Source organism: Pseudophryne corroboree, chromosome 11, assembly GCF_028390025.1.
Source record: "Pseudophryne corroboree isolate aPseCor3 chromosome 11, aPseCor3.hap2, whole genome shotgun sequence".
Taxonomy (NCBI): Eukaryota; Metazoa; Chordata; class Amphibia; order Anura; family Myobatrachidae; genus Pseudophryne; species Pseudophryne corroboree.
Genome location: NC_086454.1, coordinates 90,296,620 through 90,321,904, shown reverse-complemented (window position 1 = coordinate 90,321,904; position 25,285 = coordinate 90,296,620). Strand labels below are relative to the sequence as shown.

General features: G+C 46.4%; 1 protein-coding gene across 4 annotated transcripts in view; it reads left to right on the top strand.

Moving 5' to 3' along the window:
* The window catches only part of KIAA1549L (KIAA1549 like), a 477,170-nt gene that overhangs the window by 348,583 nt on the left and 103,302 nt on the right, over positions 1–25,285 (top strand). For all 4 annotated transcript variants that reach the window (XM_063944516.1, XM_063944515.1, XM_063944513.1 and 1 more), the window contains one exon: positions 12,807–12,936. In XM_063944516.1, the coding sequence (XP_063800586.1) occupies positions 12,807–12,936 (130 nt within the window). The remainder of the gene's footprint in view (positions 1–12,806; positions 12,937–25,285) is intronic.

Here is a 25,285-nt window from a genome sequence, read left to right as displayed (position 1 = left end):
TTCTCCTTGGCGTCTCCAGACTAGTCACGTCTGTCACATGTGCTCAGTGAGAACCTGCTTTCATCTGTGAAGAGCACAGGGGCCCAGTGGCGAATTTGCCAATCTTGGTGTTCTCTGACAAATGCCAAACGTCCTGCACGGTGTTGGGCTGTAAGCATAACCCCCACCTGTGGACGTCGGGCCCTCATACCACCCTCATGGAGTCTGTTTCTGATCGTTTGAGTAGACCCATGCACATTTGTGGCTTGCTGGAGGTCATTTTGCAGGGCTCTGGCAGTGCTCCTCCTGCTCCTCCTTGCACAAAGGCGGAGGTAGCGGTCCTGCTGCTGGGTTGTTGCCCTCCTCCACGTCTCCTGATGTACTGGCCTGTCTCCTGGTAGCGCCCCCATGCTCTGGACACTATGCTGACAGACACAGCAAACCTTCTTGCCGCAGCTCGCATTGATGTGCCATCCTGGATGAGCTGCACTACCTGAGCCACTTGTGTGGGTTGTAGACTCTGTCTCATCCTGCCACTAGAGTGAAAGCACCGCCAGCTTTCAAAAGTGACCAAAACATCAGCCAGAAAGCATAGGAGCTGAGAAGTGGTCTGTGGTCACCACCTGCAGAACAACTCCTTTATTGGGGGTGTCTTGCTAATTGCCTATAATTCCCACTTGTTGTCTATTCCATTTGCACAACAGCATGTGAAATTGATTGTCAATCAGTGTTGCTTCCTAAGTGGACAGTTTGATTTCACAGAAGTGTGATTGACTTGGAGTTACATTGTGTTGTTTAAGTGTTCCCTTTATTTTTTAGAGCAGTGTATATAGATAATTAAAAACAAACAAAAAATGTCATAGTTAGTGGCTTTTTTTATTATTCTATTAAACTGGCTATCATAAAATGAGGGCTTATAACCAATCAATAACAATAATAAAATTAGGCAGGTGGGGGGTGGACATTACTGTTGTGTCTAGGGGCACCCTCGCTCCTAAATCCACCCACTAGGGGAAACTACAAGTCCAACACCAGTGCCGAAACTGAAGTTATGTGGAATAGATGTAGAGCTACAAATTCAAGCAAGCCACTGGAAAATGTGTATAACCTTGGAGACCAATATTTTTAATGAGATTGGACTATCCAGGGCGAGGGATGGGGAAAGTGATCCCAGGAAAGGGCGAGGGTTGGTGGTGGCGGGTGATGACTGTGTGATGTGAATTCTAGGTGAAGGGAGGGGGTTAGGGAAGAAATAACTGACAGATTAGAGTGCTATGAGGGACCAATGTATGTGTAGCCTAGTGTTCTTCTTGTTTCATAAATTGGAGACCCTTGCCTTGGACATATTTGTGGCTGAGGGGTCCAAGCCATGCAGGTAAGATAGTTACCATTGCATGCAAACAATAACACTTCCCACCATGCTGTGGCAATATCAGCAGGGCGTTGTCAGCTCCTCCCCAAACATTTGACGTAATGATGTTACGCTGAAGGGCAGGGCCTCAGGCCTAGTAAGCAAGTACAGTTAAAGGTACAACACCCTACAAGCACTACATGTATCTTCATGGTTCTCATTCCTGCAAGCCATATGCAGGTGCTGTCCCCAGGGTCCTGTGCAATGGGTGACAGCACCGCAAGCACATCACTAGCTACAGCCCCGGCTGCAGTGCCATCAATGGGAAATTATGGCACTTTGCACCCAATGTTGACTAAATTTACAGCTAATGTTTGTACCATCTGTAATAACATTCAATGTATGGCACTATTGTTGCGTTGGAATTAAGTTCCGATACTGAGTACACTTGCAGGAATGTATTTTTGCTGTATTGTATTGCCTATACGGGATTATTATTTTTTTTTTTACCTTCTGAGATAGGTTATAAAATCTTAAGTAGGCATTATGTCTAAGGATAGGGAAAGTGGGAATACAATTAGCTCGAAAGCACAGCAGGAGGTCATCTTCCTTTATATCCCGTCCGTTTGATTAGAGAGATAGGAAATTTCTTTCAAACAAGGAGCATGCCAGAATTGCTAAATGAAATTGTAATTATAGTTGTTTTTATCAATTGTTTTTATCAATTATTATGTGTATGTATGTATATATATGTGTGTGTGTGTGTGTGTGTGTGTGTGTGTGTGTGTGTGTGTGTGTGTGTGTATATATGTTTTTGTTTATTTTTATCGGTTTACTCTGTCAAAATGTGTTGAAGTTATAGTTAAAAGGCAGTAGAGCCCATGAAGTGCATATTATCTTGTCCAAGTTGATGTGTATTATCGGATCTTCTAAGACCATCTGTGTGCTATGCTTATATCTACTGTATTTTAAACCCTGTGAGTCTGGCAGTCCTGAATTTGAGCCCATTGTTTTTGAACTCGCTCCCAGTTTGATAGCAAATCAGAACTTGTCCAAAGTAAGCGTCCAGTGGGGAATTTGCCATTGCGTCTAGGAAGTGTTGCAGTAGCATGACCACACACATACCCAGTGGTCAGTCGTTCCTGGTGCTGGTGCAAGAGCCTGGTGGTGGCACTTTTACAACACAGTAGGAGGAGTCAGTAACAAACCGTTACTGATGGTAAAAGGGAGTCCATACACCCCACAGATGGTAAAGCAAGTCCATGTGGTTGCAAGCAATAGTGGGCCTGATTCAGATGCAGTCGCAACTTCGATGCTGACGCAACTAAGCGATTATCAGCAAACTCAGCATGCGACGCAGCCACAGTGCACTCATGCCAAGTTACCTTTGCGATGCTGCTCGCAGTGAGGAATCAGTCAGAGTGATTGACAGGAAGAGGCCATTTGGGGGCGGTAACAGGGAAGGGTTGTGACCGATTTCAGGGCGTGTCTTGGTGTGCAACTGCGATCTCGTATGCATAAAACAACGAGGCTATTCTGCTTACCCATGGAGGCAGTCAGGGAGTCGATGTTCTTCACATCTGAGTTGCAGTTGCGACAGAGTACACAGTTGCTAAGCATGTTGCGATGGTTGCAGTGGGCATCTCTGTTCACTTGTGAGCGGCTGCTATACTTGCGATGCCTGCAGTTCCGTCACTAAAAAAGATCGGCATGGTGACCGCATCTGAATTAGGCCCAGTGAGTCTAGTGATGGAGTAAGTCCATCCGGTTGCAGTACTAATTTACATTTATAAAAAATACACCCGGATTTGCCTTGTGATTGGAAATGAAAAATATTAAGCAGTATTGATTATTGTAGTGGACAATAGTGCAGCCTGGGACCCACAACATGCAGGTTATACTGGAGCTGCCAGTGTCAGACTGGGCTACCCTGGACCCACCAAAGGGATTTCCTTTTTAACAGCCAGAAAACACTACAGCTACAATATAAAAGACACCTACAGTATACAATATAGGCAGCATTACATGGACCAATATGCAAGCATCTTAGTTACAGCTATAGATTTTAGAACCCATATCTCTGGTGGCCTGTATAGAGCTAATGTATAAATCTGTGCCGATTATGCAATGAAGACCCACAAATCTTTGTTATGAAATACAGACCTCCAAACCTATGATGGCTATATAGAACCTCAAAATCTCTGCTGGCTATGTATTCACCCAAATCTCTTGTTAGCATTGTATACAACCAAGTCTCTGTTGGCTATGTATGCACCCAAATCTCTATTGACTATATAGGCACCAAAATCTGAGTTGGCTATGTATGTGCCCAAATCTATGTTGGCTATGTATGTGCCCAAATCTATGTTGGCTATGTATTTGCCCAAATCTATGTTGGCTATGTATGTGCCCAAATCTATGTTCGCTATGTATGTGCCCAAATCTCTGTTGGCTATATTTGCGCCCAAATCTCTGTGGGCTATGTATGCGCCCAAATCTCTGTTGACTTTGTATGCGCCCAAATCTATGTTAGCTATGTATGCATTCAAATCTCTGTTGGCGATGTATGCATTCAAATCTCTGGCTATACAGACATCCAAATCTATGTTGGCTATGCAGACCACAATTCTCTGTTGGCTATGCATATTCCGTAGTCCCTGGAGGCATACTTTTAAATCTATGGTGCCATTAACATGAAAGCTACAGATCCATTGTAGTAATGTAAAAACACAGAGCCTTGCTCCCTTAGTGCATCCTCCTTGGTGGAAGTTCTGGAGGCTCATCAAACACAGGCCTGGGACCTATAAACAGTGGTAAATTATAATTGGGGTAGATTGGGCGACTACCTGGGGCCAAAAGTAGGTGTTCCCATGACTTTTGCTTCCTTTTGTTTCTGGGGTATTTTTCTTTAGACTTTAGGTACTATGCACTATCGCTTAGAATGTAATCTTCTGCATAGTTTCTGTAGGTCTTTAGCATATACAGATAATTGTATTGACCATATAGAATATGTTATAAAAAAAAAATTCTAATCTGAGTTCCACTTCTGTTTTATTCCTGACAAAGCAAGCACTGGAACTAGGCTGTGATACATGTGTAATATAATGTAGAATAATTTCAAGAAAAGTAATGCTCCAAAACCTTGGGGTTTGCGTACGTCACTGAATCAGGCCCCTGAATAACAAAAATCATTTTATATGGAGCATTTGCACAGGTCACTACGGGAGAGAATGGTACATATGTTTTAAACTTGAAACTAGATAATTTTCAAAATAAAGGTTCCAGTTGAAAATTGTAACGTCATTCTCCTAACACATGGGATAAATTAAAAGTTTACATATACAAGTGAGGGCATGTAATGACTGGAAAATAGCGTGGGATAATGTGTACTGTGATATTAGAGGTCACTGAAACCATATCTGACGGGGTTATGGTCGTTTGGTCGATACTCATTAGGTCGACCACTGAAGGTTGACAATGCCATTAGGTCGACATGCATTAGGTCGAAATGTACTGGGTCGACATGAGTTTTGTTTTTGTTTTTTATTAATTTTTGGGATTTTTTTCATACTTAATGATCCACGTGGACTACGATCGGAACAGTAATCTGTGCCGAGCAAAGCGGTAGCGGAGCGAGGCACCCTTCCTGAAGTCGTGAGCCATGCGAGGGGACACGGTGCACTAATTTGGGTTCCCCGTCACTTTACGGAAAAAACGACACCAAAACCAGTCAAAAGACCTCATGTCGATCTAATGACCATGTCAACCTATTGTCCCTGTCGACCTAATGCATGTCAACCTTCCATGGTCGACCTAATGACTGTCGACCTAAGTTGTGTCTATCAAACGACCCATACCCATCTGACGTGACTGCTAACATCTATTGTAATTTAAAGAATATACAAGTTTTCCTAATGAAAACTGATATGATGACATCAAATGAAAAGCTGAAAAAAGCCTATTTCTCTAACGTCCTAGTGGATGCTGGGAACTCCGTAAGGACCATGGGGAATAGCGGGCTCCGAAGGAGGCTGGGCACTCTAGAAAGATTTATGACTACCTGGTGTGCACTGGCTCCTCCCACTATGACCCTCCTCCAAGCCTCAGTTAGATCTTGTGCCCGGCCGAGGTTGGATGCACACTAGGGGCTCTCCTGAGCCCTTAGAAAGAAAGTATAGATTTAGGTTTTTTATTTTCAGTGAGTCCTGCTGGCAACAGGCTCACTGCAGCGAGGGACTAAGGGGAGAAGAAGCGAACTCGCCTGCTTGCAGCCGGATTGGGCTTCTTAGGCTACTGGACACCATTAGCTCCAGAGGGATCGACCGCAGGCCCAGTCCTTGGTGTTCGGTCCCGGAGCCGCGCCGCCGTCCCCCTTACAGAGCCAGAAGCAAGAAGAGGTCCGGAAAAACGGCGGCAGAAGACATCAGTCTTCACCAAGGTAGCGCACAGCACTGCAGCTGTGCGCCATTGCTCCTCATGCACACCACACACTCCGGTCACTGAGGGTGCAGGGCGCTGGGGGGGGGGGCGCCCTGAGCAGCAATATAAACACCTTGGCTGGCAAAAATACATCACATATAACCCCCAGGGCTATATGGATGTATATTAACCCCTGCCAGATTCCATAAAAATGCGGGAGAAAAGGGCCGCGAAAAAGGGGCGGAGCCTATCTCCTCAGCACACTGGCGCCATTTTTCCCTCACAGCTCCGTTGGAGGGAAGCTCCCTGGCTCTCCCCTGCAGTCTACACTACAGAACAGGGTTAAAACAGAGAGGGGGGGCACTAAATTTAGGCGCAGTATAAATTATATAAAAGCAGCTATAGGGGACATAACTCAGTTAGTCCCTGCATTATATAGCGCTCTGGTGTGTGCTGGCATACTCTCACTCTGTCCCCCCCAAAGGGCTTTTGTGGGTCCTGTCCTCATTGGAGCATTCCTTGTGTGTGTGCGGTGTGTCGGTACGGCTGTGTCGACAGGTTTGATAAGGAGACTTATGTGGAGGCGGAGCAGATGCCGATAAATGAGATGTCGCCCCTGTGGGCCGACACCAGAGTGGATGGATAGGTGGAAGGTATTAACCGACAGTGTCAACTCCTTACATAAAAGGCTGGATGACGTAACAGCTATGGGACAGCCGGCTTCTCAGCCCGCGCCTGCCCAGACGTCTCAAAGGCCATCAACGCTCCCTCAGATGGCAGACACAGATGTCGACACGGAGTCTGACTCCAGTGTCGACGAGGTTGAGACATATACACAATCCACTAGGAACATCCGTTACATGATCCCGGCAATATAAAATGTGTTACACATTTCTGACATTAACCCAAGTACCACTAAAAACAAAGGGTTTTATGTGTGGGGAGAAAAAGCAGGCAGTGTTTTGTTCCCCCATCAAATGAGTGAATGAAGTGTGAAAAAGCGTGGGTTTCCCCGATAAGAAACTGGTAATTTCTAACAAGTTACTGATGGCGTACCCTTTCCCGCCAGAGGATAAGTTACGCTGGGAGATATCCCCTAGGGTGGATAAGGCGCTCACACGTTTGTCAAGGTGGCACTGCCGTCTTAGGATACGGCCACTTTGAAGGTACCTGCTCATAAATAGCAGGAGGCTATCCTGAAGTCTGTAATTACACACTCAGGTACTAGACTGAGACCTGCAGACTGCTGCAGCGTGGTCTGTACCCCTTTCAAACAGGGATACTATTTTGCGAACATAAGACGTCGTCTTATATATGAGGGATGCACAGAGGAATATTTTGCCGGCTGGCATCCTGAATTATTGCAATGTCCATTCTGTCAGGAGGGTATTGGAGACCCGACACTGGACAGGTGATGCTGACTTTAAAAGGCACATAGAGCCTTATAAGGGTGAGGAATTGGTTGGGGGTGGTCTCTGGGACCTCGTATCCACAGCAACAGCTGGGATGAAAATATTTTACCTCAGGTTTCCTCACAGCCTAAGAAACGCACTGTATTATCAGGTACAGTCCTTTCGGCTTCAAAAAAGCAGGCGGGTCAAACGAGGGAAGAGGGAAAAAGCTGCACCAGCAGCCAGTCCCCAGAATAAAAATTCTTCCCCTGCTTCCTCTGAGTCCACCGCATGACGCGGGGGGCTCCACAGGCGTAGCCAGGTACGGTGGGGGGCCGCCTCAAAAATGTCAGCGATCAGTGGGCTCGCTCACAGGTGGATCCCTGGATCCTTCAAGTAGTATCTCAGGGGTACAAGCTGAAAGTCGAGGCGTCTCCCCCCCGCCGTTTATTCAAATCTGCCTTGCCGACAACTCCCTCAGGCAGGGAGGCTGTGCTAGAGGCAATTCACAAGCTGTATTCCCAGCAGGTGATAGTCAAGGTGCCCCTACTTCAACAAGGACGGGGTTACTATTCCACACTGTTTGTGGTACCGAAACCAGCCGGTTCGGTGAGACCCATTTTAAAATGGAAATCCTTGAACACTTACATAACAAAGTTCAAGATGGAATCGCTCAGGGCGGTTATTGCAAGCCTGGACGAGGGGGATTACATGGTATCCCTGGACATCAAGGATGCTTACCTGCATGTCCCTATTTACCTTCCTCACCAGGAGTACCTCAGATTGTGGTACAGGATTGCCATTACCAATTCCAGACACTACCGTTTGGACTGTCCACGGCACCGAGGGTGTTTACCAAGGTAATGGCAGAAATGATGATACTCCTTCAAGAAAAAAAAAAAAAAAAGGGAGTTTTTATTTATCCCATACTTGGACGATCTCCTTATAAAGGCAAGGTCCAGGGAGCAGTTACTGGTCGGAGTAGCACTATCTCAGGAGGTGCTACAACAGCATGGCTGGATTCTGAACATTCCAAAGTCACAGCTGGTTCCTTCCACTCGCTTACTGTTCCTGGGGATGATTTTGGACACAGAACAGAAAAAAGTGTTTCTCCCGCAGGAGAAAGCCAAGGAGCTGTCATCTCTAGTCAGAGACCTCCTAAAACCAAAAAGGGTATCGGTGCATCGTTGCACACGAGTCCTGGGAAAAATGGTGGCTTCATACGAAGCAATTCCATTCGGCAGGTTCCATGCGAGGACCTTCCAGTGAGACCTCTTAGATAAGTGGTCGGGATCGCATCTTCAAATGCATCAAATGATAACCCTGTCTCCAAGGACCAGGGTGTCTCTACTGTGGTGGATGCAGGGTGCTCATCTTCTAGAGGGCCGCAGTTTCGGCATACAGGACTGGGTCCTGGTGACCACGGATGCCAGCCTTCGAGGCTGGGGAGCAGTCACACAGGGAAGAAACTTCCAGGGCCTATGGTCAAGTCAGGAGACTTCCCTACATATAAATTCTGGAACTGAGGGCCATTTACAATGCCCTAAGTCAGGCAAGACCCCTGCTTCAAAACCAGCCGGTACTGATACAGTCAGACAACATCACGGCAGTCGCCCATGTGACCCGACAGGGCGGCACAAGAAGCAGGATGGCAATGGCAGAAGCCACAAGGATTCTCCGATGGGCGGAAAATCACGTACTAGCACTGTCAGCAGTGTTCATTCCGGGAGTGGACAACTGGGAAGCAGACTTCCTCAGCAGACACGACCTACACCCGGGAGAGTGGGGACTTCATCCAGAAGTCTTCCTGCTGTTGGTAAACCGTTGGGAAAGGCCACAGGTGGACATGATGGCGTCCCGCCTCAACAAAAAGCTAAAGAGATATTGCGCCAGGTTAAGGGACCCTCAGGCGATAGCTGTGGACGCTCTAGTGACACCGTGGGTGTACCAGTCGGTTTATGTGTTCCCTACTCTGCCTCTCATACCAAAGGTACTGAGAATAATAAGATGGCGAGGAGTAAGAACGATACTCGTGGTTCCGGATTGGCCAAGAAGGGCTTGGTACCCGGAACTTCAGGAAATGATATCAGAGGACCCATGGCCTCTGCCGCTCAGACAGGACCTGCTTCAGCAGGGGCCCTGTCTGTTCCAAGACTTACCGCGGCTGCGTTTGACGGCATGGCGATTGAGCGCCGGATCCTGAAGAAAAAGGGTATTCCGGAAGAAGTCATTCCTGCGCTTATTAAAGCCAGGAAAGATGTTACGGCAAAGCATTATCACCGCATGTGGCGGAAATATGTTGCATGGTGCGAGGCCAAAAAGGCCCCAACAGAGGAATTTCCACTAGGTCGATTTCTACATTTCCTGCAAGCAGGAGTGAATATGGGCCTAAGTCTAGGCTCCATTAAAGTACAGATCTCGGCTCTGTCGATTTTCTTTAAAAAAGAATTAGCTTCAGTACCTGAAGTTCAGGCATTGTGAAAGGAGTGCTGCATATTCAGCCCCCGTTTGTGCCCCCTGTGGCACCTTGGGATCTCAACGTGGTGTTGAGTTTTCTTAAAATCACATTGGTTTGAGCCACTAAAAACCGTGGATCTAAAATATCTCACGTGGAAACTGGAAAGTGGTCATGTTATTGGCCTTGGCTTCAGCCAGGCGAGTGTCAGAATTGGCGGCTTTATCATGTAAAAGCCCTTATCTGATTTTCCATATGGATAGGGCAGAATTGAGGACTCGTCCCCAATTTCTTCCTAAGGTGGTGTCAGCATTCACCTGAACCAGCCTATTGTGGTGCCGGCGGCTACTAGTGAATTGGAGGACTCCAAGTTGCTAGACGTTGTCAGGGCCCTGAAAATATATGTTTCCAGGACGGCTGGAGTCAGAAACTCTGACTCGCTGTTTATCCTGTATGCACCCAACAAGCTGGGTGCTCCTGCTTCTAAGCAGTCTATTGCTCGCTGGATTTGTAGTACAATTCAGCTTGCACATTCTGTGGCAGGCATACCACAGCCAAAATCTGTAAATGCCCATTCCACAAGGAAGGTGGGCTCATCTTGGGCGGCTGCCCGAGGGGTGTCGGCTTTACAACTTTGCCGAGCAGCTACTTGGTCAGGGGCAAACACGTTTGCAAAATTCTACAAATTTGATACCCTGGCTGAGGAGGACCTGGAGTTCTCTCATTCGGTGCTACAGAGTCATCCGCACTCTCCCGCCCGTTTGGGAGCTTTGGTATAATCCCCATGGTCCTTACGGAGTTCCCAGCATCCACTAGGACGTTAGAGAAAATAAGAATTTATTCACCGGTAATTCTATTTCTCGTAGTCCGTAGTGGATGCTGGGCGCCCATCCCAAGTGCGGATTGTCTGCAATACTTGTAAATAGTTATTGTTAACTAAAGGGTTATTGTTGAGCCATCTGTTGAGAGGCTCAGTTGTTTTCATACTGTCAAACTGGATATAGTATCACGAGTTGTACGGTGTGATTGGTGTGGCTGGTATGAGTCTTACCCGGGATTCTAAATCCTTCCTTATTATGTCTGCTCGTCCGGGCACAGTGTCCTAACTGAGGCTTGGAGGAGGGTCATAGTGGGAGGAGCCAGTGCACACCAGGTAGTCATAAATCTTTCTAGAGTGCCCAGCCTCCTTCGGAGCCCGCTATTCCCCATGGTCCTTACGGAGTTCCCAGCATCCACTACGGACTACGAGAAATAGAATTACCGGTGAGTAAATTCTTATTTTTAGTGCTGAAAATATACAGCAATATTATAGATTCGCTGTCCAATGGATGCAATTCAATGTAGAACTGTAGATTTAATTCTGTCTCTTTGGATTGCTTTTCCTCATTTAAATGTCCCTGTCAAATATGAAAAAGAAACATAAACAGAACATAGGGCCTTACTGAGGTTAATTAGCAAATCAAAAAAGCAAGCAGCTGAGCAGATATAACATGTGCAGAGAGAGTTAGATTTGGATAGCGTGTGTTCAAACTGAAATCTAAATTGCAGTGTAAAAATAAAGTAGCCAGTATTTACCCTGCAGAGAAACAATATAACCCACCCAAATCTAACTCTCTTTGCACATGTTACATCTGCCCCACCTGCAGTGCAACTTGATTTTGCCTAGTTGCTTGCTTTTTTGGTTTGCTAATAAACCTGAATAGCCCCCACAGTGCAATATGACATTATCCTACAATCCAGATTAGCCAGGAAGAGAAAAGCACTTGAGTGTGTAATACTGCTTTATTTTATTACAATAATACAATAATAAGTATCAACAGACAAAATAATTACCAAGAGAGTATACACAAATAGTCATAGTAAACTATTATTTTAAATAACAATGCAAGGTGGTGGAAGATCGATCACACTTTATACCAATATCCAAAGTGTGGTAGCGGGTCCCAGCATCTATGGTCTCACAGCTATCTGCTGACGCATTTCGACACCTTGTCTTTTACAAAGCAATGCGCACCTTGGGGGGTATCCAATTACCATGGGTAATTGTATAGCCAAGGGCTGTTCTATTAGCCCCAATGCGGCGGGCTCCTCCCCCCAGTGCCGGCGTTTATCACAGATTATGTTTCTGGTGCCTCAGGTAATAGGATACCACAATAATGACCGTGATATCAGGACGTTTTTATCGGACGAAAAAGGATCGGGGCTAATTGGATACCCCCCTTGTGTTATAATCTTTGTTATTCGTCCCTCAAAGCTCACCGATAATAGCTGTAATATCAGAACTCAATGTTTATGCAAACATCACTTATAAGGGTTCATACCTTTATTTGCATCAATTATGTATTTCTGTTGTGTGCTATGGAATTGGGTGTTGTATCAGTAAAACAGGACGCTACGCCTTGCACCTGTATCACAATATAACAAGCAGACAAACAATGGAAGTTGCTCTGTTATTCGTGGAGATAATTATGTATCAGGTGCTGGAAAGGGGGAGGGGTCACAGACAAACAGACGGGGGGGGGGGGGGGGGGGGTGTTGCAAATCCCACCCCTACATTTCCCTTCAGCACACTAAAAATTACCTGTAACCATACCTGAACCTATCTGGTATTAGAAATTCTGAGAATTAGTTTACACGTTTGAAAACACGTTTAAGCTGCTGAGCCACTTTCAAGGCTTCTCCGATGTCAGCAGTCCTAACACTACATTATAGCAGTGCCCACATAGGACCATGTAATTTGTCACAGTAGGCCTCATGATAAAGGCTATTACTAAAACACATCCAGAGAGATAACTTACCCAGGAGCCACCCCCAGGATCTCCCATTGGCACTACAAGGAACAGCATGCCTTCCAAATACTGCTCCCATTCAATGCCTCTCGCACACAAGCAAACAATGGTAGTTGCTCGGTCATTCCTGGAGATAATTATTTATCAGGTGCTGGAAAGGGGGAGGGGTCACAGACAGACAGAGGGGAGGGGGGAGGTTGTAAATCCTACCCCTACATTTCCCTTCAGCACACTAAAAATTACCTGTAACCATAACTGAACCTATCTGGTAATAGAAATTCAGAGAATTAGTTTACACGTTTGCAAACACATGTTTAAGCTGCTGAGCCACTTTCAAGGCTTCTCCGATATCAGCAGTCCTAACACTACATAATAGCAGTACCTACATATAACAATTAAACAGTTTACCATTTTTTTCTCAGGCAACCAATAAAGAACCATGCCTATAGAAGTCGACAGTCCCTGAATAGCCCAAGCCCTGGAGAGACTGAAATGGATCTTCTCGTGACTCGGGAAAGACCACGACGTGGAATTCGCAACAGTGGTTATGATGTGAGTTGTTTGTTGGAATATACTGTAATATCCAAAAGTTAATACACCAGTCTGCGTTACAGGAGAGCAGTAACACTCATGTAGTTTGTGCTCTAAATCCACTACTTTGTGGGATCTATTTAATAAGATTTGCAGTGACCAATCCTGGGCCATTTTTTCAATCCTGGGTATCGGGATTGAAAAATGGTCAATCCCGAGATTCCCGGGATACCCGCGAGTGGATTATTTTATGTGTGGCAGCCCACTTGCCTCGCTCCCATAATTTACCATCCAACACCGGCGGTAGGGCGGGACACTTCCTGCGGCTGACGGCTGGCTGCGCAGCGTGACCTGTGACTTCACGTCACGCTGAGCAGAGGGAGCCAAGCAGCGTCTGAGCGTACTGAGGACGCTCAACGCTGCCCGGCATTACAAAATCAAAGGTCCGCATGATCCCAAAATCCCCAGGATTGGAGTTTCCAATCCCGGCCGTTTTTGGGACTTAATCCCAGGATCCCGCTGATCCCGATCCCGAGATTTGCCACCCTAATTTGCACTAAACTGATGATTACATGACTGGTTACTGTTGGGAGATGCTAATTGTAGGAAGGAAAATATATGTATAACAAGTACACAAATGCAGCACCTAACATTAATTCCAGTGGAGCTCACACTATTTATATGATAGCTTTGGCACAGTTCTTGTCTGGTGGGAAGCTCTGTCTCACAAGATGCTCCATTTTCCAGTTTTGGCATATCAATCACAACAGAGTCCTCAATGTCTTTAGCGGGCTGCGGTCGGCATTCCGGTGCAATGCCAGCAGTCAGGCGGCTTATATGTGCAGAATACATTGACGCTTGCTTTATATTCTGTCAGGCAGCCAGTATGCTTCACAAACCAGAATGTTTTTTAGTGTTCTTCAAAACACTGCTCACATTGTCAGTGCAGTCATCAAAACAGATTAATTCACTGTGAATGTTATCCAAATCATTGACCCGGCATTAATTCATATTTTATCATTAGAAAGTTTCAATTCTGTGTTAGAACTTGGCTTGCAGTTCCCGCATTGTGAGTCTGCACTTTGCACTCTGTAGCACTGGGGAGCTCAGCAGACTGAGAGAGTGGGGGGGGGGGGGGGGGGGGGGCCTGGGGGGTGCAAATCCCCGCCCCTTTATTTCCCTTCAGCACACTAAAAATTACATGTAACCATACCTGAACCTATCTGGTAATAGAAATTCAGAGAATTAGTCACACATGTTTGCAAACACATGTTTAGCTGCTGGGCCACTTCATGGCTTCTCCGATATCAGCAGTCCTAACACTACATAATAGCAGTGCCCACATAGGGCCATGTAATTTGTCACAGTAGGCCTCATAATAAAGGCTATTACTAAAAACACATCCAGACAGAGAGCTAACTTGCCTGGGAGCGACCCCCAGGATCTCCCTTTGGCACTACAAGGAACAGCATGCCTTCCAAATACTGCTCCCATTCAATGCCTCTCGCACAAAAGCAGACAAACAATGGTAGTTGCTCGGTCATTCCTGGAGATAATTATGTATCAGGTGCTAAATATCTACAAGAAAATAATTTATCAATGAGCATTACTTTACAGGTGTAATTTTAATTGAGTTCATAAAATCTGTCCATCTCAGTTGGTGCCTACAGGAAGTAGGGGAAGGATGAGACTGATACCCTTGCAATACAGACCAGTTATATTGGTGAATATTCTCTAGATGGCCTCTGGGAGTCTGACTGGTAGATAGCGCTGGCCTTACATTTCTGCTTCAGTACGGTACTTTGTGATGAAAGTGTTCTACCAATGATGTTGGGATTCTTTGAGGGGATATTCAACTAGTGAAGATTGATTCGTCGCATTGTTTGATCGTGCACATCACCAACAATTACGGTAACCCAACATCTCAGATTTTTTATACCCTCATACTATAGAGTGTGAGGGTATAATTAATGATGATGTTGGTGGTCACGAAGTGTCGGAGAAATGGTCAGAATACAGCTACCTTCCAGCCATTGCCACTAATTGATCCCATTTACCCCACTTTGATTTCTCTTGGACTGTTTGTCATTTATACACTGATATTGGATGAACGTACAGATTGATGCGTGTGTGGCTAACATTCTTCAATAGACATAGAGACGCAGGACCCTTGGTTTTGAAATCCTTTATACCCACTCTCCTTAGAACAGGCTATGGGGGAGATGTACTAAGCAGTGATAAAAGTGGAGAAGTGAGCAAGTGGAGAAGTTGCCCATGGCAACCAATCAGCTGCTCTGTATACTTTTATAGCATGCAAATTCTAAATGTTACTTCAATGCTGATTGGTTGCCATGGGCAACTTCTCCACTGGCTCACTTCTTCACTTTTATCACTGCTTAGTACACGTCCCCCTTAGTCTGTTATCTATGGCTTTCATTCACAATCAGGCACAACCCAATATGCTTGCTCACCTACAATTAGCACCATACATGAATTTCTGACACCCCAAAAATACTTAACACATTGAAGACACCACGTATACATAAGTTTATACAGACACAGCAAAATAAATAAAAGTCTCGCACAAGCTACACTTCCGTCACGTCATAGCACAAGTCTAGCACAGTGGGGGTCATTCCGAGTTGATCGCTCGCTAGCTACTTTTAGCAGCCGTGCAAACGCATAGTCGCCGCCCACGGGGGAGTGCATTTTCGCTTTGCAAGTGTGCAAACGCACGTGCAGCCGAGCGGTGCGAAAACGTTTTTTGCCGTTTCTGAGTAGCTCTGGACTTACTCAGCCGCTGCGATCACTTCAGTCTTTTTGGTCCCGGAATTGACGTCAGACACCCGCCCTGCGAACGCCTGGACACGCCTAAGTTTTTCCAAACACTACCTGAAAACGGTCAGTTGACACCCACTTCCTGTCAATCTCCTTGCGATAGGCTGTGCGAATGGACGATTCGCTTTGTACCCACACGACGCGCCTGCGCATTGCGGTGCATACGCATGTGCAGTAGTAACCTGTTTGCTGCGCTGTGAAAAACGTCAGCGAGCGATCAATTCGGGAATGACCCCCAATAAACGCTAGGTTTGGGGACAACTATGGGTGCCTTGTTAGGCCACACACAGCCTAGCAAGGGGTTACTGTGTTCTCTAAAGGTAATGTAGTAATTGCAGATTGCAGTTTGAGAGGCTAGCGTGTACAAGGATCAGCTTCTCTCATGATAATGATGTTGCTTTATTATCTATATTTAATTCTATATATGTGAAATCAATAGAAGTGGTGATTCATTTGTCCGTGTTTTCCTACCAAGGATGACTCTAATAACTATGGTACAAAGCTGACATTTTCATTTATCAGGATGTGGAGGATGATAGAAAGTAGCCTCAAAATAATGACGCACATAGAGTAGAATAATTGATTTCTATTTTGGATGAAACAAAGATGGAAAGACATATTAGTATTATTAGGAGAGAGTTTTTCCCTCTGAATCCACTGCTCTGGCACTGCATTAAAACGGACAGCGCCAGAATCTCTGTAGTTATTCTTATAAAATGTGTCCTTCCCTTATTATGAAGAGACAAATTCACATTTAGTTTCATCGCTTTCCTAAATGTTGTTTGACAAACACAAAATGTTAGATAAAGTAGATATTTCATTGCGCTAAAAGAACATACTATGTTATTTGCTGTATCAAGACTGAGAGAGAATAGCCAGTCCATGGGGGTCATTCCGAGTTGACCGCACGTAGCAATTTTTTGCTGCTCGTGCGATCAACCTGACGCCGCCTATGGGGGAGTGTATTATAGCATAGCAGGGCTGTGAACGCTTGAGCAGCCCTGCTATGCTATAAAGGTTTCAACTAACACAAACCAGGGCTGCAGTTACTCACCCAGTGCAACGGATCCAGCGATGAAGGTCCTGACGTCAGACATCTGCCCTCCAAATGCCTCGACACGCCTGCGTTGGACTCACCATGCCTGGAAAACGGTGAGTATACGCCCCAGAACGCCTCCCGCCTGTCCGTCCTCTTGAGATCGCCGCAGCGATCACATTTTCTCTGACGTCCTAGTGGATGCTGGGACTCCGTCAGGACCATGGGGAATAGCGGCTCCGCAGGAGACAGGGCACAAAATTTTAAAGTTTGACCACTAGGTGGTGTGTACTGGCTCCTCCCCCTATGACCCTCCTCCAAGCCTCAGTTAGGTTTTTGTGCCCGTCCGAGCAGGGTGCAATCTAGGTGGCTCTCCTAAAGAGCTGCTTAGAAAAAGTTTGTTAGGTTTTTTATTTTCAGTGAGTCCTGCTGGCAACAGGCTCACTGCATCGAGGGACTTAGGGGAGAAGAAGTGAACTCACCTGCGTGCAGGATGGATTGGCTTCTTAGGCTACTGGACACTAGCTCCAGAGGGACGATCACAGGTACAGCCTGGATGGGTCACCGGAGCCGCGCCGCCGACCCCCTTGCAGATGCCGAATAGAGAAGAGGTCCAGAAACCGGCGGCAGAAGACGTCTCAGTCTTCATGAGGTAGCGCACAGCACTGCAGCTGTGCGCCATTGCTCTCCGCACACTTCACACCAGCGGTCACTGAGGGTGCAGGGCGCTGGGGGGGGCGCCCTGGGCAGCAATGTAATATACCTATTCTGGCTAAAATATATCACATATAGCCCCTGGGGCTATATGGATGTATTTAACCCCTGCCAGGTTCCAAAAAAAACGGGAGAAGAAGCCCGACGAAAAGGGGGCAGGGCCTATTCTCCTCAGCACACAGCGCCATTTTCCTGCCCAGCTCCGCTGCGAGGAAGGCTCCCAGGACTCTCCCCTGCACTGCACTACAGAAACAGGGTAAAAACAGAGAGGGGGGGCACTTATTGGCGATATTTATAATATTTGAGCTGCTATAAAGGGAACACACTTATTAAGGTTGTCCCTATATATATATATTTATAGCGCTTGGGTGTGTGCTGGCAAACTCTCCCTCTGTCTCCCCAAAGGGCTAGTGGGGTCCTGTCTTCTATCAGAGCATTCCCTGTGTGTCTGTTGTGTGTCGGTACGTGTGTGTCGACATGTATGAGGACGATGTTGGCGTGGAGGCGGAGCAATTGCCTGTAATGGTGATGTCACCCCCTAGGGAGTCGACACCAGAATGGATGGCTTTGTTTATGGAATTACGGGATAGTGTCAGCACGCTACAAAAGTCGGTTGACGACATGAGACAGCCGGCAAACCAGTTAGTACCTGTCCAGGCGTCTCAGACACCGTCAGGGGCTGTAAAACGCCCTTTACCTCAGTCGGTCGACACAGACCCAGACACTGACACTGAATCCAGTGTCGACGGTGAAGAAACAAACGTATTTTCCAGTAGGGCCACACGTTATATGATCACGGCAATGAAGGAGGCTTTGCATATCTCTGATACTGCAAGTACCACAAAAAGGGGTATTATGTGGGGTGTGAAAAAACTACCGATAGTTTTTCCTGAATCAGAGGAACTGAATGAAGTGTGTGATGAAGCGTGGGTTACCCCAGATAGAAAACTGCTAATTTCAAAGAAGTTATTGGCATTATACCCTTTCCCGCCAGAGGTTAGGGCGCGCTGGGAAACACCTCCTAGGGTGGATAAGGCGCTCACACGCTTATCAAAGCAAGTGGCGTTACCGTCTCCTGATACGGCCGCCCTCAAGGATCCAGCTGATAGGAAGCTGGAGAATACATTAAAAAGTATATACACACATACGGGTGTTATACTGAGACCAGCAATCGCCTCAGCCTGGATGTGCAGTGCTGGCGTGGCTTGGTCGGAGTCACTGTCTGAAAATATTGATACCCTGGATAGGGACAGTATTTTACTGACTATAGAGCAGTTAAAGGATGCATTTCTTTATATGCGAGATGCACAGAGAGATATTTGCACTCTGGCATCAAGAGTAAGTGCGATGTCCATATCTGCCAGAAGAAGTTTATGGACGCGCCAGTGGTCAGGTGATGCGGATTCCAAACGACATATGGAAGTATTGCCGTATAAGGGGGAGGAATTATTTGGGGTCGGTCTATCGGATCTGGTGGCCACGGCAACGGCCGGAAAATCCACCTTTTTACCCCAGGTCACCTCCCAGCAGAAAAAGCCGCAGGCTTTTCAGTAGAGATGAGCGCCTGAAATTTTTCGGGTTTTGTGTTTTGGTTTTGGGTTCGGTTCCGCGGCCGTGTTTTGGGTTCGAACGCGTTTTGGCAAAACCTCACCGAATTTTTTTTGTCGGATTCGGGTGTGTTTTGGATTCGGGTGTTTTTTTCAAAAAACACTAAAAAACAGCTTAAATCATAGAATTTGGGGGTCATTTTGATCCCAAAGTATTATTAACCTCAAAAACCATAATTTCCACTCATTTTCAGTCTATTCTGAATACCTCACACCTCACAATATTATTTTTAGTCCTAAAATTTGCACCGAGGTCGCTGTGTGAGTAAGATAAGCGACCCTAGTGGCCGACACAAACACCGGGCCCATCTAGGAGTGGCACTGCAGTGTCACGCAGGATGTCCCTTCCAAAAAACCCTCCCCAAACAGCACATGACGCAAAGAAAAAAAGAGGCGCAATGAGGTAGCTGTGTGAGTAAGATTAGCGACCCTAGTGGCCGACACAAACACCGGGCCCATCTAGGAGTGGCACTGCAGTGTCACGCAGGATGTCCCTTCCAAAAAACCCTCCCCAAACAGCACATGACGCAAAGAAAAAAAGAGGCGCAATGAGGTAGCTGACTGTGTGAGTAAGATTAGCGACCCTAGTGGCCGACACAAACACCGGGCCCATCTAGGAGTGGCACTGCAGTGTCACGCAGGATGTCCCTTCCAAAAAACCCTCCCCAATCAGCACATGATGCAAAGAAAAAGAAAAGAAAAAAGAGGTGCAAGATGGAATTGTCCTTGGGCCCTCCCACCCACCCTTATGTTGTATAAACAAAACAGGACATGCACACTTTAACCAACCCATCATTTCAGTGACAGGGTCTGCCACACGACTGTGACTGATATGACGGGTTGGTTTGGACCCCCCCAAAAAAGAAGCAATTAATCTCTCCTTGCACAAACTGGCTCTACAGAGGCAAGATGTCCACCTCATCTTCACCCTCCGATATATCACCGTGTACATCCCCCTCCTCACAGATTATCAATTCGTCCCCACTGGAATCCACCATCTCAGCTCCCTGTGTACTTTGTGGAGGCAATTGCTGCTGGTCAATGTCTCCGCGGAGGAATTGATTATAATTCATTTTAATGAACATCATCTTCTCCACATTTTCTGGATGTAACCTCGTACGCCGATTGCTGACAAGGTGAGCGGCGGCACTAAACACTCTTTCGGAGTACACACTTGTGGGAGGGCAACTTAGGTAGAATAAAGCCAGTTTGTGCAAGGGCCTCCAAATTGCCTCTTTTTCCTGCCAGTATAAGTACGGACTGTGTGACGTGCCTACTTGGATGCGGTCACTCATATAATCCTCCACCATTCTATCAATGTTGAGAGAATCATATGCAGTGACAGTAGACGACATGTCCGTAATCGTTGTCAGGTCCTTCAGTCCGGACCAGATGTCAGCATCAGCAGTCGCTCCAGACTGCCCTGCATCACCGCCAGCGGGTGGGCTCGGAATTCTGAGCCTTTTCCTCGCACCCCCAGTTGCGGGAGAATGTGAAGGAGGAGATGTTGACAGGTCGCGTTCCGCTTGACTTGACAATTTTGTCACCAGCAGGTCTTTCAACCCCAGCAGACCTGTGTCTGCCGGAAAGAGAGATCCAAGGTAGGCTTTAAATCTAGGATCGAGCACGGTGGCCAAAATGTAGTGCTCTGATTTCAACAGATTGACCACCCGTGAATCCTTGTTAAGCGAATTAAGGGCTGCATCCACAAGTCCCACATGCCTAGCGGAATCGCTCCCTTTTAGCTCCTTCTTCAATGCCTCCAGCTTCTTCTGCAAAAGCCTGATGAGGGGAATGACCTGACTCAGGCTGGCAGTGTCTGAACTGACTTCACGTGTGGCAAGTTCAAAGGGCATCAGAACCTTGCACAACGTTGAAATCATTCTCCACTGCACTTGAGACAGGTGCATTCCACCTACTATATCGTGCTCAATTGTATAGGCTTGAATGGCCTTTTGCTGCTCCTCCAACCTCTGAAGCATATAGAGGGTTGAATTCCACCTCGTTACCACTTCTTGCTTCAGATGATGGCAGGGCAGGTTCAGTAGTTTTTGGTGGTGCTCCAGTCTTCTGTACGTGGTGCCTGTACGCCGAAAGTGTCCCGCAATTTTTCTGGCCACCGACAGCATCTCTTGCACGCCCCTGTCGTTTTTTAAAAAATTCTGCACCACCAAATTCAAGGTATGTGCAAAACATGGGACGTGCTGGAATTTGCCCATATTTAATGCACACACAATATTGCTGGCGTTGTCCGATGCCACAAATCCACAGGAGAGTCCAATTGGGGTAAGCCATTCCGCGATGATCTTCCTCAGTTGCCGTAAGAGGTTTTCAGCTGTGTGCGTATTCTGGAAAGCGGTGATACAAAGCGTAGCCTGCCTAGGAAAGAGTTGGCGTTTGCGAGATGCTGCTACTGGTGCCGCCGCTGCTGTTCTTGCGGCGGGAGTCCATACATCTACCCAGTGGGCTGTCACAGTCATATAGTCCTGACCCTGCCCTGCTCCACTTGTCCACATGTCCGTGGTTAAGTGGACATTGGGTACAACTGCATTTTTTAGGACACTGGTGAGTCTTTTTCTGACGTCCGTGTACATTCTCGGTATCGCCTGCCTAAAGAAGTGGAACCTAGATGGTATTTGGTAACGGGGGCACACTGCCTCAATAAATTGTCTAGTTCCCTGTGAACTAACGGCGGATACCGGACGCACGTCTAACACCAACATAGTTGTCAAGGACTCAGTTATCCGCTTTGCAGTAGGATGACTGCTGTGATATTTCATCTTCCTCGCAAAGGACTGTTGAACAGTCAATTGCTTACTGGAAGTAGTACAAGTGGGCTTACGACTTCCCCTCTGGGATGACCATCGACTCCCAGCGGCAACAACAGCAGCGCCAGCAGCAGTAGGCGTTACACGCAAGGATGCATCGGAGGAATCCCAGGCAGGAGAGGACTCGTCAGAATTGCCAGTGACATGGCCTGCAGGACTATTGGCATTCCTGGGGAAGGAGGAAATTGACACTGAGGGAGTTGGTGGGGTGGTTTGCGTGAGCTTGGTTACAAGAGGAAGGGATTTACTGGTCAGTGGACTGCTTCCGCTGTCACCCAAAGTTTTTGAACTTGTCACTGACTTATTATGAATGCGCTGCAGGTGACGTATAAGGGAGGATGTTCCGAGGTGGTTAACGTCCTTACCCCTACTTATTACAGCTTGACAAAGGGAACACACGGCTTGACACCTGTTGTCCGCATTTCTGGTGAAATACCTCCACACCGAAGAGCTGATTTTTTTGGTATTTTCACCTGGCATGTCAACGGCCATATTCCTCCCACGGACAACAGGTGTCTCCCCGGGTGCCTGACTTAAACAAACCACCTCACCATCAGAATCCTCCTGGTCAATTTCCTCCCCAGCGCCAGCAACACCCATATCCTCCTCATCCTGGTGTACTTCAACACTGACATCTTCAATCTGACTATCAGGAACTGGACTGCGGGTGCTCCTTCCAGCACTTGCAGGGGGCGTGCAAATGGTGGAAGGCGCATGCTCTTCACGTCCAGTGTTGGGAAGGTCAGGCATCGCAACCGACACAATTGGACTCTCCTTGTGGATTTGGGATTTCGAAGAATGCACAGTTCTTTGCTGTGCTGCTTTTGCCAGCTTGAGTCTTTTCATTTTTCTAGCGAGAGGCTGAGTGCTTCCATCCTCATGTGAAGCTGAACCACTAGCCATGAACATAGGCCAGGGCCTCAGCCGTTCCTTGCCACTCCGTGTGGTAAATGGCATATTGGCAAGTTTACGCTTCTCCTCCGACAATTTTATTTTAGGTTTTGGAGTCCTTTTTTTACTGATATTTGGTGTTTTGGATTTGACATGCTCTGTACTATGACATTGGGCATCGGCCTTGGCAGACGACGTTGCTGGCATTTCATCGTCTCGGCCATGACTAGTGGCAGCAGCTTCAGCACGAGGTGGAAGTGGATCTTGATCTTTCCCTAATTTTGGAACCTCAACATTTTTGTTCTCCATATTTTAATAGGCACAACTAAAAGGCACCTCAGGTAAACAATGGAGATGGATGGATTGGATACTAGTATACAATTATGGACGGGCTGCCGAGTGCCGACACAGAGGTAGCCACAGCCGTGAACTACCGCACTGTACTGTGTCTGCTGCTAATATATAGACTGGTTGATAAAGAGATAGTATACTCGTAACTAGTATGTATGTATAAAGAAAGAAAAAAAAACCACGGTTAGGTGGTATATACAATTATGGACGGGCTGCCGAGTGCCGACACAGAGGTAGCCACAGCCGTGAACTACCGCACTGTACTGTGTCTGCTGCTAATATATAGACTGGTTGATAAAGAGATAGTATACTCGTAACTAGTATGTATGTATAAAGAAAGAAAAAAAAACCACGGTTAGGTGGTATATACAATTATGGACGGGCTGCCGAGTGCCGACACAGAGGTAGCCACAGCCGTGAACTACCGCACTGTACTGTGTCTGCTGCTAATATATAGACTGGTTGATAAAGAGATAGTATACTCGTAACTAGTATGTATGTATAAAGAAAGAAAAAAAAACCACGGTTAGGTGGTATATACAATTATGGACGGGCTGCCGAGTGCCGACACAGAGGTAGCCACAGCCGTGAACTACCGCACTGTACTGTGTCTGCTGCTAATATATAGACTGGTTGATAAAGAGATAGTATACTCGTAACTAGTATGTATGTATAAAGAAAGAAAAAAAAACCACGGTTAGGTGGTATATACAATTATGGACGGGCTGCCGAGTGCCGACACAGAGGTAGCCACAGCCGTGAACTACCGCACTGTACTGTGTCTGCTGCTAATATATAGACTGGTTGATAAAGAGATAGTATACTCGTAACTAGTATGTATGTATAAAGAAAGAAAAAAAAACCACGGTTAGGTGGTATATACAATTATGGACGGGCTGCCGAGTGCCGACACAGAGGTAGCCACAGCCGTGAACTACCGCACTGTACTGTGTCTGCTGCTAATATATAGACTGGTTGATAAAGAGATAGTATACTCGTAACTAGTATGTATGTATAAAGAAAGAAAAAAAAACCACGGTTAGGTGGTATATACAATTATGGACGGGCTGCCGAGTGCCGACACAGAGGTAGCCACAGCCGTGAACTACCGCACTGTACTGTGTCTGCTGCTAATATATAGACTGGTTGATAAAGAGATAGTATACTCGTAACTAGTATGTATGTATAAAGAAAGAAAAAAAAACCACGGTTAGGTGGTATATACAATTATGGACGGGCTGCCGAGTGCCGACACAGAGGTAGCCACAGCCGTGAACTACCGCACTGTACTGTGTCTGCTGCTAATATATAGACTGGTTGATAAAGAGATAGTATACTCGTAACTAGTATGTATGTATAAAGAAAGAAAAAAAAACCACGGTTAGGTGGTATATACAATTATGGACGGGCTGCCGAGTGCCGACACAGAGGTAGCCACAGCCGTGAACTACCGCACTGTACTGTGTCTGCTGCTAATATATAGACTGGTTGATAAAGAGATAGTATACTCGTAACTAGTATGTATGTATAAAGAAAGAAAAAAAAACCACGGTTAGGTGGTATATACAATTATGGACGGGCTGCCGAGTGCCGACACAGAGGTAGCCACAGCCGTGAACTACCGCACTGTACTGTGTCTGCTGCTAATATAGACTGGTTGATAAAGAGATAGTATACTCGTAACTAGTATGTATGTATAAAGAAAGAAAAAAAAACCACGGTTAGGTGGTATATACAATTATGGACGGGCTGCCGAGTGCCGACACAGAGGTAGCCACAGCCGTGAACTACCGCACTGTACTGTGTCTGCTGCTAATATAGACTGGTTGATAAAGAGATAGTATACTCGTAACTAGTATGTATGTATAAAGAAAGAAAAAAAAACCACGGTTAGGTGGTATATACAATTATGGACGGGCTGCCGAGTGCCGACACAGAGGTAGCCACAGCCGTGAACTACCGCACTGTACTGTGTCTGCTGCTAATATAGACTGGTTGATAAAGAGATAGTATACTACTAATATTATATATACTGGTGGTCAGGTCACTGGTCACTAGTCACACTGGCAGTGGCACTCCTGCAGCAAAAGTGTGCACTGTTTAAT